This window comes from Balaenoptera ricei, chromosome 15 (genome assembly GCF_028023285.1).
Source record: "Balaenoptera ricei isolate mBalRic1 chromosome 15, mBalRic1.hap2, whole genome shotgun sequence".
Taxonomy (NCBI): Eukaryota; Metazoa; Chordata; class Mammalia; order Artiodactyla; family Balaenopteridae; genus Balaenoptera; species Balaenoptera ricei.
In genome coordinates this window covers 23,169,188-23,184,009 of record NC_082653.1, presented here as the reverse complement: position 1 = coordinate 23,184,009, position 14,822 = coordinate 23,169,188, and the positions used below count along the sequence as shown (strand labels likewise).

Sequence of the window (14,822 nt, the reverse complement as noted above, 5' to 3'; positions counted from 1 at the left end):
TATCTCACGGGAGCAGATGAATGGATTCTGCTGTGCCGTGTCACTGCCCCTGTGGCACTGGGCCTCATTTTGAGGGTTTCCATTAAGCCATCACCATCACTGTGATTGGCAGTCCCTTGAAGGCAAGGCTTAAAGCCACTCCTCTGGCTCCTCTTCCGGCCCGGGCCTCACCTGGGGAGAGGCTCGTTTCAGTCCTCACTGGGGAAAGGGCAGTTGGAGTTAAGATGCTGAGAAAAGCCGCTGGATGTGACCCAGCCCCTCACAGCAAGTAGCTACTGCTGTTTGAAAAGCACCTCCTGTTTCAGAACAAAAAGTTCAGCGTTTATGAAGCCAGCTGTGGGCCAGCCCTGGGCCAGATTCAGAACGGGACTCTGAGACACCAACTCCCACCCGTGGCGGGTCCTGGTTCCCTGAATCTTGGTGGAGAACAGAGAGTCTGACCGGGCGTGATGGAGTCTTAGGGGAGGTAGACTGGTGTGTGGGGTTTTCACATAACAAGGTGAGGGGTGGGGTGGGAATGGCAAGATGTGGGGAAGGACTTCTGAGCCCTGAAAGATGTGTTGGTCTCTGACCAGACAGGGAGAGGGCATCCAGGCAGAGGAAACAAGGGTGGAGGGAAGGTAGGGTAGGAGGAAAAGACCTGGGCAGGGGAGTGGTAGGTCTCTCGGTGAGCTTGAGGACAAGTGAGGTTAACCATTCCTTAGCTGTCCTGACCGTCACTCTGCTGTCACCATCCAGCCCATGCCCCGGATGGATAAGACCTTTGTGTGGGACTCAGGTGGAGGGTGTGTTTGGTCCATGTGGGCCTCCCGCACTAGACTTGGCCTTGGCTCAGCATGAAGGTGGGCAGGGCCTGTGTCTGTCTGTCTTGGTCATTGCTGTGTCTGACCCCCATTCTCCTGCTCCAGAAATCCTCACCGAGGCCAGAGCTAGGGTCGGGTCAGGTAGGGCCTCAGCCCTGAAAGGGGCTCGAGAGGGCTGGGGCCTCACCTTCTCCCCTGCCCTCCTCTCACCCATCTGCAGGTTCATCATGCCTAGTGGCGTATAAGAAGACCCCGCCACCGGTCCCTCCACGCACCACATCGAAGCCGTTCATCTCCGTCACGGTCCAGAGCAGCACCGAGTCTGCCCAGGACACCTACCTGGACAGCCAGGACCACAAGAGCGAAGTGACGAGCCAGTCCGGCCTGAGCAACTCGTCGGACAGCCTGGACAGCAGTACCCGACCGCCCAGTGTGACACGGGGCGGAGTCACCCCAGCCCCCGAGGCCCCTGAGCCACCCCCAAAACATGCAGCTTTGAAGAGCGAACAAGGGACGCTGACCAGCTCCGAATCCCACCCTGAGGCCATTCCCAAAAGGAAACTGTCATCTATAGGAATACAAGTAGGGGCCCCTTTCGCACTCTGTCCTCGGCCCACGCCGTGCACCTGCCTGCGTGTAATTACATCTGGTGGAGGCCCACTAGGTCTCCTGGCAAAGGTGGTTTGTCTATTTTGGGGGGTCGGCCCCAAGTGGCCAGACCAAATTCCACCCATAGCCACGTCTTCCTCACGTTCGCCCAAACATGCTGCAGGCTCTGCAGCTGTGGGCAGGTGTCCCTGCTCCAGCGATGGGTTGTCCCAGTGAATGTAGTTACACTCAGCCAGCCATCTCCTGTCCACTGTTTGCCTGTCCACTGTCTGTCTGTTCACTCCACCCTCTGCCCTGGCAGCCGAGCGTGGGAGGCGGGACTGGCCTAACAGTTCTCTGATCCAAGGTCAGCTCTGGTGCGGAGGCCACAGCCCCGCCTGGCGGTGGGAGCAGCGTGGAGCGTAGACGCCGAGGGCCAGGGGCCCAGCACTCAGGGCCCTGGAGCCTTGGGGGTTGCTCAAGGGGAACTTTGCCCAGAGCCCTCTCGGGCCTTGGGGACAGGTAGGTTGCTTGAGGTGCCAGGCCCATGTCAGATTGAGAAGTGGGATGTCGGTCCCAATGCATTCCTCTGTGAGAAAGGATCCAGGCAGATAATTCCCTGGGACCAAGTGGCCAAAGCCAGCAGACCCTTCAGGAAGCCAGGCTCACTGTGCGCCCATGGCCAGGGCACACAGCAGGGCAGGGTGCGCCAGCTTCCCCTCCACTGCTTCATTGCACCTCCTGCATGCACCTGACATCAGTAATCTGTCTGCTGTTAGCTGAGCGGGGGAAACTTGGGCCCTGCCTTGCAGCTTTCAAGAGTTGCTCTAAATCCAGACTACAGTGGAGCACATTCAGGGCAGGGAGGGAGGACAGCTACAGTGAGCTAAGAGCTTGGGGGAGGCAGAGCCCCTCCAAACCCAGAGGGCGATCAAGGAGGTCCAGGTGGTGAGCATTGTGGCTTAGATTGGACAGGATCTCCGTTTCCCCAGCCACCCCTGCGCAGTTGGGCATGGCCAAGTAGATGACAAAGCACCAAAATTACAGAAGGAACATGGGACTCAAAGGGGGGCAGAATGGACCAGAGACGGCTCACTGGCCGATTTCTTGCACTTGCCTCTTGGAGAGGAAAAATTTTGGCACATATACAAGAAGAAAGTCAGCCAGGAGACTATTCTGTTTTCTGGGCTCCTTCATAAGGGGTCCAGCCCCTGTCCTGTACAGCTCTCAGGAGAGATTCTAAGGAATACAGAAAATAGTCTAGTCTCAGGGTCTTTGTTTGGGCAGCCCCACCCTCTCCTTGGCCAAACCGGATGTTCTTATCTTTCCAGAAGACCTGAGAGAGAGTTAGACTCACCCTGATCCTTTCACTCAGAAGTTCACGCAGGGCTGAGTATTCTGGCTCTTGGGCCCATCCAGGCTTCTCCCCCGGGCTCACCCCACCCCCACTCCATGCTCTCCAGGCAGCTTCTTGAGACCCGGTGATGCTGCATCCTCTGAGCTGGCTCTGGCTGAAGGAGAAGTGCAGCTGCACCCCCATGGCAAGGAGAAGCCTGGTGCTCAGCCCCTGCCCGGGAAAGCCTCCCTGGCCTCTGTGAAGCCAGGAGACGAGAGTCTCCAATTTCCAAGGACACCCCTACAACTCTCGTCCCACCCCTTGGCGCCTCGAGCCCTGGGTCAAGTGTGTGTTCTCCTTCATTCATGAGTGGTGGCGGAGGGGCTGACCTGGCTGCTCCGTGGCCACGTACCTGTGTCCCGGAAAAAAAGGTAGGCCCAGGGCATCACTGGTATAGAGAAAGAGTGCCAGCTTTGCACGTGGCTCCCCTGGCCCACCCAGTGCTGAAGGTAACCTCAGCGAAGTGTGATCGAGGCCCAGGGCTGGCATCCCATAGGGCCCAGCGACTTGGCCGGCTCTTGCCTTGGTGGCAGCTTTCAAATCCAGAACTGTCCAAGGTTTGCCCTTAGTGCAGGCGCCTCCAGCCTGCCCTTCAGCTGCAGGGTTGGGGGAGTGATCTTTGCCTCGAGACAGCCCCGCTTCAACTACTCCAGATAACGGCTGTGGCTTTGTGTGTGTGTGTTTTCTTTCTCTTTCGTTGTCCTTTTTTTTTTCTTCTCTCTGATGCGTGTGAAGGAGAGGACTAGAAGGAACGATTCCCACCTCTCGGAGGACAACGGACCCAAAGCGATCGATGTGATGGCACCCTCCTCAGAGTAGGGAAAGCCAGTCATCTCCACCCCATCCCACCTCCCACCCACCTGCCCGCCCGCCTCCGCGCGAATGAGCAGTGCCCGGCTTAACCTGGTCCGGCCTCAGGCCCACGTGCAGTGTCCGCATGCCTCGTGTCTGTCTGTCCACACGTCCGTTTGCGTCGTCCCACTAATGTGAATTTCAGCAGCAAGTGTGGTGTTTGTTCTTTATTTTTGTCTTTGTCTCCGTGCCGTTGCTGTCGTTGTCCTTCAATAAGGTTGACTGCATTCAGCCAGTGCCAAAAGAGGAGCCCAGTCCCGCTACCAAATTCCAGTCCATCGGGGTTCAGGTAGAGGACGACTGGCGGTAAGTGGCACCGAGGTGTTGGCTGCCTCTCCCCTCTCCTCTCCCTCCCTCTGCTCTCCCCTCTCCTGCGCCTTCTCCTCCTGCTCTCCCTAACCCACTTCTCCTTGCTGGATTTCTAGTAACCGAGCTGGGTTTGGGGTGCGGGCGGTGGCCCAGGTGTGGGAGGCTGGGCGGGCGGGTGTGCTCAACGAGCGCTTGCTCTGTGAGATTAATCAGCCACGGGGGCCGAGGCCGGGCGGAGACGTGGCCCGGCACCCTGGCGTTGGTGGGCGTCCTGGCCCCAGTGCAGTGAACAGGCAACCTTATGACCTTGTCTGTGTGTGCGTGTGCGTGTGCGTGTGGGCGGGGCGGGGCGGGGGCTGAGCAGAGAATGAGACGGGGGCTGTGGGACCCGCTTCAGGCGCATGGTGAGCAGACGATGCATCCGTTTCTCTGTCTCCCGTGTGTCCGGGTCGGGGTGGCCTCTGGTCTCTGGCCCTCTGGGTGACTCACCCCTTCCTGTCCCCACCCCACTCCACCCCGCACCCACAGAAGCAGCGCCCCCTCTCACAGCATGTCCTCCCGACGGGACACCGACTCGGATACCCAGGATGCCAACGACTCGAGCTGTAAGTCATCTGAGAGGAGCCTCCCGGACTGCACCCCACACCCCGACTCCATCAGCATCGATGCCGGCCCCAGGCAGACCCCCAGGATTGCCCAGATCAAGCGCAACCTCTCCTATGGAGAAGACAGCGACCCTGCCTTAGAGGCATCCTCGCTGCCCCCGCCCGACCCCTGGCTGGAGACGTCCTCCAGCTCCCCCGCGGAGCCAGCACAGCCAGGGGCCTGCCGCCGGGACGGCTACTGGTTCTTGAAGCTGCTTCAGGCAGAAACGGAGCGGCTGGAAGGCTGGTGCTGCCAGATGGACAAGGAGACCAAAGAGAACAGCCTCTCTGAAGAAGGTGGGCGCTGTGAGGCCGGCCCGGGGGGGCGGGGCGGGAGGGGTGCGGGTGCCAGCCCCAGCCTCCGAGGTGGGGGTGGGGGGTTCTTAGGTTCTCTTCCTGGGTCGGTTGTGATTCCACCCCTTACTCTCATTCTTTCCTTTCTTCCATCCATCCACCGACCTAACCAAACCTTTTTCCAGAAAGGATTTACGGCAGCAGCTGCTAGTTGCACCGGCTGTGGGGTCAGCAGCCCCCGGCTTTGAATCCCAGCTCTTCCCTTACTAGTGAAGTGACCTTGGGCAGGTTCCTTGAGCCTCAGTTTCCTTACCTATAACATGGAGATTATCCTACCCTCTGATGCGGCAGTGCATGTTCAGGGCCCGACGAAGTGCCGGACACAGAAAGTTGGCACCATAATTATGCCTTTGGTGGCTCCTTATTGAGCACCTACTGCGTGCCAAGCACCAGGGATCTAACTGGACCTCAGCACCAGGGATCTAACTGTGAACCTCAGCAGGGTGTGAAGAACTATGAATGGGTTAGACAGAAGTCATCTACTTTCCCACTTAGGCTTCTGTCTATACCATGCCTGTTTCCAAAAATACCCCCAAGAAGTTAGAAAATAGTTCTAGAAAGAGCTAGAAATATGTAGGGAGCCTAGATTCACAGGTGTTTGATACAGGGGAGGGGTGGTTTGGAGGCAGGCCCCTGGGAAGCTCCAGCCCCTAGATGGCTCCCGTTCACAGACCGTGCAGGAAGGACAGTTCTCCGGAGTTTCCAGAAGGGATGGAGCCAGCATCCCACCGACCCCTGGTGGGGCAGGGCCTGAGGAAACCACCCCTTGGTGACTCAGAGGCCCTGTTTTCACTCTCTATAGGCCAGTCCCCAGCTTTGATGTCACACCCACTGGTGTGCAGGGAACTGTTGTGAGTTATATACCTAATAACCTTTTATAATAGTGTTTACACAATCAGAACAGAGGCAAGGATCAGAGAGAGCACTAAATGGCTTCTAACAGAAACCATCCAGCCCTCTGCCCTTCCTCAGCCTTCCCCACTTTCAGCTCTCGTCAACTGTGTATTCTGGTATTTACCTTCATATTTCTTTTTAAATGGGATTACCTTTTATTTCCTCTCAAATTAATCGTCATTATGTATTGATCTCTACTGTAATAGCTCAGTATTTAGCTCTGTCACCTCCACTTCCTGTGCCCCACCCTCCATATATTACATCAGTTTGGGGTTAAAAAACAACCAATATTTCTGTTTGCTATGAGCATGTAAATGATGTTCACTGCAGAGCCTTGTGGTATATTATGATTTCATTTTCTTATACATTTTGTTTTTCCTAGAATGAATGGTTGCCTCATTTTTTTTATACACTTTATTTTCTAAGCTCTTATTTGTCATTTTTTTCACATGCTCCACCAGATCGGCCAGCCCCTCATCAATATTATTTTCCAGGTGTGCAAACGTATCAGATAATCTCATGATCTCCTATTTTTTCCTGCTGCCCTCTGTCCTCTGCCCTGATCTGGCCAGCTTGCTTTCTGGGCCTGCTGCCAGGCTGCTGTCCAGAGACTTCCCTTTTTGTCACCTGGGACTGCCCTTGGCTACTTTACTGTGATGGACACCCTGCTTTTTCGGACAACATGGTCTTCCGCTTTCCTGGTTTTAGCCCCTCACTTTACGGGAGCACACCTTCAGTTGGAGATAAATTTTTGGAAACTGTATGTCTTTATTCAGACCTCATATAGTTTGGCTGGGTGTAAAGTTGAAAATAGTAAATACAAATTATTTTTGTATATAAATGTAGATATAATTTATATATAAATATTAAAATAAAGTTGAAAGTAACTTTCCCTCAGAATCTTAAAGAGGCCGTATTATGTTTAGCTTCCATTACTTGTGCTGAAAAGTGTGAGGCCATTCCAGTTCTCAGTCCTTTGTATTATTTTATCTCTGGAAGCTGTTAGGATCTGTTAGGATCTTCACTTTACCTCTCTTATGAAATTTCTCAATGATGTGCCCTGGAATGGGTCTTTGTGCCAGTAGTTAATAGGCCACTTTTATGTGGAGACTCAGGTCTTTTGTCTCTTGCAGAAATAGTCTTGTACTAATTTTTTAAAATAATTTCCTCACTTCCACTTGTTCTGTTTTCTCTCTCTGAAATTCCTGTCACTCACATGTTGGATCTGCTGAGTTGATCCTGTCTCTGATCTTTCCTTTCTCTTATCTTTTTGTTGTCTCTCTTTCTGGAAGGCTTTCTTTTTTTTTTTTCTTTTCTTTTTTTTGCATGCTATAACAACTTTATTGAGATATAATTCACATGCCATAAAATTTACCCTTTTAAAGTGTACAGTTCAGTGGCAGTTAGTACACTCATAATGTTGTGCAACCATCACTGTTATCTAAATTCAGAACATTTTCATCACTCCAAAAAGAAACCCCATGACCATAAGCAGTCACTCCTCATCCCCTCCTCCCCACTAGCTCTTAGCAACCACTAATTCTGTTTCTGTGGATTTGCCTATTCTGGACACTTATGTAAATGGAGTCATATAGTATGGTTGTATGACAGGGCTTTTGTGTCTGGTTTCTTTTGCTGCATGTTTTTAAGGTTCATCCATGTTGTAGCATGTATCAGTTCTTTATTCCTTATTGTGGAATAATACTCCATTTTATGGATAATACTACATTTTATTTATACATTTATCTGTTGATGGACATTTGAATTGTTTCCACTTTTGGGCTAGTATGAATAATGCTGCTGTGCACATTTGTGTACAAGTTTTTGTGTGGATCTGTGTTCATTTCCTTTGGGTATATAAGTAGGAGTGGAATTGCTGGGTCATATGATAATTCTGTGTTTAACTTTCTGAGGAACCTGCTAAACTTTTCCACAGTGGCTGCACCATTTAACATTCCCACCAGCCGCACACGAGGGTTCTAATTTCTCCACATCCTCACCAACACTTGTAATTATTGCTCTTTTTGATTATAGCCATCATGGTGGGTATAGTAGTACCTCACTGTGGTTTTGATTTGAGTTTCCATGGTGGCTAATAAAGTATAGCATCTTTGCAAGTGCTCTTTGTGTATCTTTTTTTGGCGAAATCTGTTGAGTTTGGGAGGTTTTCTTGACTTTATCTCTAAACTCTGTACATCAAATGTTTACTACAGCCATTCGTATAAGAGCTCTTTCTTACTCTGTTCCTTTTTTCATAATATTTTGTCCTTGTTTTATGGATAGAGTATCTTCTCCTACCTTTCTAAGATTTACATATATATTTAAGTTTTCATGTCTCTGTGTTGTCTCTATTTCCTTTAGGCTCCTTTTTTCTATGTGTCTTTTTGGGTTGGAGTCTTTCCTGGAATGTCCAGTGATCTTTAGTTGTTTATTCATATTAAAAGTGAGGAACTAACTCAGGGGTAGGAAGGGATGGAGTAGAAGATTTCTGTTTTTGTTGCAAGCCTAGTAGTTCCACTTGCTGTTTTTTAATTTTATGATTTAATTTAAAATAAAACTTCGGAATTCCCTGGCAGTCCAGTGGTTAGGACTCGGCCCTTTCGCTGCTGTGGCCCAGGTTCAATCCCTGGTTGGGGAACTAAGATCCTGCAAGCCGTGCGGCACAGCCAAAAAATTAAAATTAAAATTAAATAAAGGGCTTCCCTGGTGGCGCAGTGGCTAAGAATCCGCCTGCCGATGCAGGGGACACGGGTTCGAGCCTTAGTCTGGGAAGATCCCACATGCTGTGGAGCAGCTAAGCCCGTGCGCCACAACTACTGAGCCCACATGCCGCAACTACTGGAGCCCGTGCTCTGCAACAAGAGAAGCCACTGCAATGAGAAGCCCATGCACCGCAACGAAGAGTAACCCCCACTCACCGCAACTAGAGAAAGCCCACGTGCAGCAACGAAGACCCAAAGCAGCCAAAAATAAATAAATAAAATAAATTTATAAATTGCATGTTATGTTCTTTAAAAAAAAATTAAATATAATAAAATAAAACAATTTTAGAGTTAGCAAAAGCAAACTATATAATATAAAAATAGGGAAAGTCATGGTAATATACTTGTATGTTGATAATATATGGTAATAACATCAAAGATGAAGAAATAATTATATAACTATCAGGATAAAAACTCTTTGGGACTTCCCTGGTGGCGCAGTGGTTAAGAATCCGCCTGCTAATGCAGGGGACACGGGTTCGAGCCCTGGTCCAGGAAGATCCCACATGCCGCAGAGCAACTAAGCCCGTGCGCCACAACTACTGAGCCTGCGCTGTAGAGCCCGTGAGCCACAACTACTGAAGTCCACACGCCTAGAGTCTGTGCTCCGCAACAAGAGAAGCCACCACAATGAGAAGTCCACGCACCACAACGAAGAGCAGCCCCCACTCACCGCAACTAGAGGAAGCCTGCGCAGAGCAACGAAGACCCAACACAGCCAAAAATAAATAAATAAATAAATAAAATTTATAAGGAAAAAAAAAGAACAGCATTATTTAAAAAAAAAAAACTCTTTAATAGCAGAATAAAACTCGTAATGTACAAGATTTTGTTTGAATACCTCTGTTCAAGTCTTTGGAGTATATACGTAGGAGTGGAATTGCTGGATCATGGTAATTCTATGTTTAACTTTTTTCCATTTTTTTATTGTGGTAAAATATATATAACATAAAATTTGCCATTCTAACCACTTTTAAGTGCATAATTCAGTGGCATTACTTATATTTACAATGTTGTATATTACCGACATCTATTTCCAAAACTTTTTTATCACCCCAAATAGAGATTCTGTACCCGTTAAGCAATAATTCCCCATTCCCTTCTCCACCCAGTCCCTGGTAACCTCGAATCTACTTTCTGTCTCTATGAATTTCCCTATTCTAGATCTTTTGTGTAAGTGGGAAGATACAGTGTTTGTCCTTTTGTGTCTGGCATGTTTTCAAGGTTCATCCATGTTGTAGCATATCAGAGCTTTATTCCTTTTTATAGCTGAATAATATTCCGTTGTATGTAAATACCACATTTGTTTGGTCCATTCATCTGTTGATGGACACTTGGGTTATTTCCACCTTTCAGCTACTGTGAATACTACAGTGAACACGATACGAGAATCTGTTTCAGTCCTATTTTCAGTTCTTTTGGGTTTAAACCTAAGAGTGGAATTGCTGGGTCACATGGTAATTAATTCTGTGTCTAGCTTTTTGAGGAATCGCCAATGTTTTCCACAGCAGTTGCACCATTTTACATTCCCACCAGCAATGCATAAGGGTTCCCATTTCTCTATATCTTTGCTAACACTTGTTATTTTCCATCTTTTAAAAAAATTATAGCCATCCTAGTAGGTATAAAATGGTATCTCATTGTCCTTTTTAAAAAATATTTTATTTATTTATTTTTTAATTATTTTTTTATGGCTGCGTCGGGTCTTAGTTGTGGCATGCGGGATCTTTCATTGCAGCGCATGGGCTCTTCATTGCGGTGTGCGGGCTTCTCTCTAGTTGTGGCTTGCGGGTTTTCTCTTCTCTAGTTGTGATGTGTGGGCTCTGTAGTTTGCGGCACGTGGGCTCTAGTTGAGGTGCTGGAGCTCAGTAGTTGTGGCACGGGATTAGTTGCCCTGCAGCATGTGGGATCTTAGTTCCCCGGCCAGGGATTGAACCCACATCCCCTGCATTGGAAGGTGGATTCTTAACCACTGGACCACCAGGGAAGTCCCCATTGTCATTTTGATTTGCATTTCCCTAATGACTGATGCTGAGCCTCTTTTCATGTTCTTATTGGTCATTTGTATATCTTCAGAGAAATATCTATTCAGTCTATTTAATTGGGTTGTTTGTCTTTTTGTTGTAGAGTTTAGGAGTTCTTTACATATTCTGGATAATAGGCCCTTGTCAGATATATGATTTGTAAATATTTTCTCCCATTCTGTAGGTTGTCTTTTCACTTTCTTCATAGTGTCCTTTGATGCGCAAGTCTTTAATTTCGATAAAGTCCAATTTATCTGTTTTTCATTTATTGCTGTGCTTCCATTTATTTTTAAAACTATGAGTATATATTAATTTAATAAAAATTAAAATTAGGACAAAAAAACAATTGAAGCAATGAGAGACTAACTGGCAGCTCTGTGGGCAGGGCCCGTTGAAAGGTAGGCTTCTGTAGACACCTTCTCAGAATACTGGTTTTAAATAACATACAGTAAAAATTATATCCAGGGCTTCTCTGGTGGCACAGTGGTTAAGAATCTGCCTGCCAATGCAGGGGACACAGGTTCGAGCCCTGGTCTGGGAAGATCCCACATGCCGCGGAGCAACTGAGCCTGTGCTCTAGAGCCCACAAGCCACAACTACTGAGCCCACACACCACAATTACTGAAGCCTGCGCGCCTAGAGCCTGTGCTCTGCAACAAGAGAAGCCACCCAACAAGAAGCCCGTGCACTGTAATGAAGAGTAGCCCCCACTCGCCGCAACTAGAGAAAAGCCCGCGTGCAGCAACAAAGACCCAACACAGCCAAAAATAAAAATAAATTAATTAATTTAAAAAAATTATATCAGGGCTTCCCTGGTGGCGCAGTGGTTAAGAATCTGCCTGCCAATGCAGGGGACATGGGTTCGAGCCCTGGGGCAGGAGGATCCCACATGCCACGGAGCAACTAAGCCCATGTACCACAACTACTGAACCTGAGCTCTAGAACCCATGTGCCACAACTGCTGAAGCCCGCGCACCTAGAGCCCTGTGCTGCGCAACAAGAGAAGCCACCACAATAAGAAGCCCGCGCACCACAACGAAGACCCAACGCAGCCAAAAATAAATAAATTAATTAATTTAAAAAATTATATCAAGATAACAAAGGAAACCAATTACGTTAAAATACAGTTTCTAAAACAGTGAATAAATTTGTGATATGATAATACTATATATACTTCTTTGTTAAGACATTAATAGTCTAGCAGTCAGTCTAAAACTACTATAATTTTAAAGTAATGATGACAGAAAACATTATTTCAAGATAACTGTAACCACTGTAATGTGATATGAAATTATCTTTGATTTCTATTGGTGATAATGTGACAGGTTCTGCTGACATTGAACTAAAGTGGTTTGTTGCCCATTTAAGTTTAAGGGTGTCCTGCTTTAGGGTGATTGGGTGACAAACTGGCCTTTGCCTTAGAAGATCTTGAAATGTCAGTATCTTTTCTCTAGAATCCTTCAGAATCTTCTTCAGAAAAGAATCCTCTAGTTTCTTTGGGGGCATGTGTCTGGTTGCTGGCATTCCCGGTGCAGGGTAGAGGGAGGGAGCTCGCAGACTATCACTCACTCCATGCCACCTGCCATTGACCCTGCCTGGTGGCCTAGGGTCAGAGCATCTAGAGCAGCGCTGTTTGGTAAAAATATAATGTGAGCCATGTGCTTTAAATGTTCTAGGAGCTGCATTTAAAAAGCAAAAAGAAATAGGTGAAATTAATTTTTGTAAGTTATCTTACACAGTATGTCCAAAATAGTAGTATTTCAACATACAGAATTATTGAGGTGTTACATTCCTTTTCATACTAAGTACTTAAAATCCTGTGCGTATTTTACTTTATCGTACATCTCAATCCAGACAAACCACATTGCCGGTGCTCGCTTGCTGCAAATGGCCGGGGGCCGTTGTATTGGACGGCGCAGATGAGGAGAATAAGCCTAGGTGGGCGTGCGCGGATACCTTAGTGACTCAGTGTTGGTGCAGCAGGTTAAACTTTTCTGTACTGCACTTAATTCTAATTCTTTCTGGATTGAGAAGATGCTTACTTGCTAAGCATATGTCACGCCAAACAGTATTGGTGTTACCTTCCTGTAATATTGTGGGGGGAGGGGTGCTCTTTCAACATGATGACATTTCTTAATAAGCAGCCCTCAACCCCTGCTGTTGAACCCAACCTCTGGATGGAGCCCTTTTCACAGCCCTACATCAGTGACTATAACTTAAAGATAGATGTAGTCACGTTGCTCTGTCCCTTAGATGCAAGATAAATATTCTGACTGCTCAGGTAAATCAGTAATGCCCATGCAGGTGGCTACCTCTCTTGGGTGGATTTCGTGTTATACCACCATCCATCTCCAGAACTTTTCAGCTTCCCAAACTGACACTCTGTACCTATTAAATGCTAACTAACTCCCCATTCTCCCTCTCCCAGCCCCTGGCAACCACCATTCTACTTTCTGTCTCTGAATTTGACTGCTCTGGGTACCTCATATAAGTGGAATCATACGGTCTTTGTCCTTTTGTGACTGGCTTATTTCACTTAGCATAATGTCCTCAAGATTCATTCATGTTACAGCTTATATCAGAATTTCGTTCCTTTTTAAGGCTGAGTAATATTCTGTTGTATGGAGAGACCCCATTTTGCTTATCCATTCATGTGTCCGTGGATCCTTGGGTTGCTTCCATCTTTTGTCTGTTGTGAATAATGACATTTCCTATCTCTTAGGACCACAATTCTTCGTTGACACCACCATGCTTTCTGATCAAATTGTGTACGTCCACCCAAGGCCCTGTCTGACTTATGGCCACAAGTTTTAATGTCACTGTTCTTACATATGTGGAAGAGCTTCACCAAGGAGGTGCCTCAAGGAAACCATGATACCTTCATATTGTGCAGAAGCTTGGAGGGTACTTACAGGCAGGGGGAGAGGACAGGGATTCCAGATGGAGGGAGTAGCACGTGCAAAGGCACAGAAGCAGGAAGGGCAGGGCAGGTCCAGGAATCACAACTGAAAAGAAAGGGGTGGGAAGAGGGGGATGGTGGGTCACAAGAGTAGGAAGCTGACTGAGAAGGGCCTCAAATATCAGATCAAAGTATTGGGCATTACCCTCCAGGCAGGGGAAAGCAGCTGGGGGATCTGAAGCAACAGTGAGATGGTCAGATTTTCTTTTTAGAAAGATCACCCTTGATTGCTGTGTGGATAAAGCTTTGGAAACAGGGAGACCAGGGCGGTGGGGTGGAAGAGGAAGGAATGGATAAACAGAAGAAATTTTCTGAATGTTCTGAATGGACCGACTAAAGGGGCACAGGGTTGGAGTCAGGTGGATCCCTCCAGCTTCCCTGGTTTGGGCCACAGGTGGATGAAGAGGTCATTAACTTGAAAGAGGGAGTCGGAGGCAGGGCGTGCTTGGCTGGATAAGGAGGGGCTCTTGGGGAAGCAAGATTACAGAGGTCAAGTTGTGCAGATGTCTTTCTTGCTGTTGAAGGAGATGCGGATGAAATGAACGCTTCAACGTAGTCTGTGGGAACTCCTGTGGCCAGGGGGTTGATCAGGATCGTTCCAGAGTGAGTGGAGAATCAGAGAGCCTTGAACGCTGGGCGGCCTACCATGAGCCAGCACTCGGCATTCATCATCTTGTTTACTCCCGGCTATCCAGTGAGGTTGGAGCTATTAAAATCGTGTCTTGAAGAAGAAACAAACATGGAGGTGAAGTGCTCTGCCACTCAACAGCTCTGTGACCTTGGGCACATCTGAGCCTGCTTCGCCCCATTGTTCAGTGGCGATAATGACCCCACCCTCAGCCTATGGTGGGGGTAAGATGAGACCCTGTGTATGCGGAGTGCTTGATGGTGAATGGCAGCAGCCATGCCTGCTGCAGCTGCTGTCACCATCACCCTAACTTGTGGATAGACGCAGCCCAGGCCAGGAGCTGAAAAGGAGGCCACACCTCTAGCCTCAGTGCTGGGAGATGAGAGGTGAACAAGGGTAGACATAGAGCTAGCAGCCTGAGGGAAGGGGCCTGCCATCCCATTTCCCCAGCTCTGGCGAGGAAGGAAACTAAGAGACCTTGGGCGAGTCACCTCAGTTCTCCAGGCCTCCACTTCCTCACCTGTGAATTGGGTGGACCAATACCAACCCCACAGGGCTGTGTATTAATGTAAGATTAGAAACACAAAGCCCTTGGCAAGAACCCAAGAG

The 14,822-nt window shown here is 48.4% G+C and overlaps 1 protein-coding gene across 10 annotated transcripts in view; it reads left to right on the top strand.

Moving 5' to 3' along the window:
- DLGAP4 (DLG associated protein 4) overlaps positions 1 to 14,822 on the top strand; it is an 85,015-nt gene that overhangs the window by 53,896 nt on the left and 16,297 nt on the right. For 4 of the 10 annotated variants that reach the window (XM_059898783.1, XM_059898781.1, XM_059898780.1 and 1 more), the window contains 3 exons: positions 1,024 to 1,385; positions 3,857 to 3,945; positions 4,477 to 4,889. In XM_059898783.1, coding sequence (XP_059754766.1) covers positions 1,024 to 1,385; positions 3,857 to 3,945; positions 4,477 to 4,889 — 864 coding nt within the window. The other 6 variants (XM_059898786.1, XM_059898785.1, XM_059898787.1 and 3 more) reach the window with 6 other exon arrangements.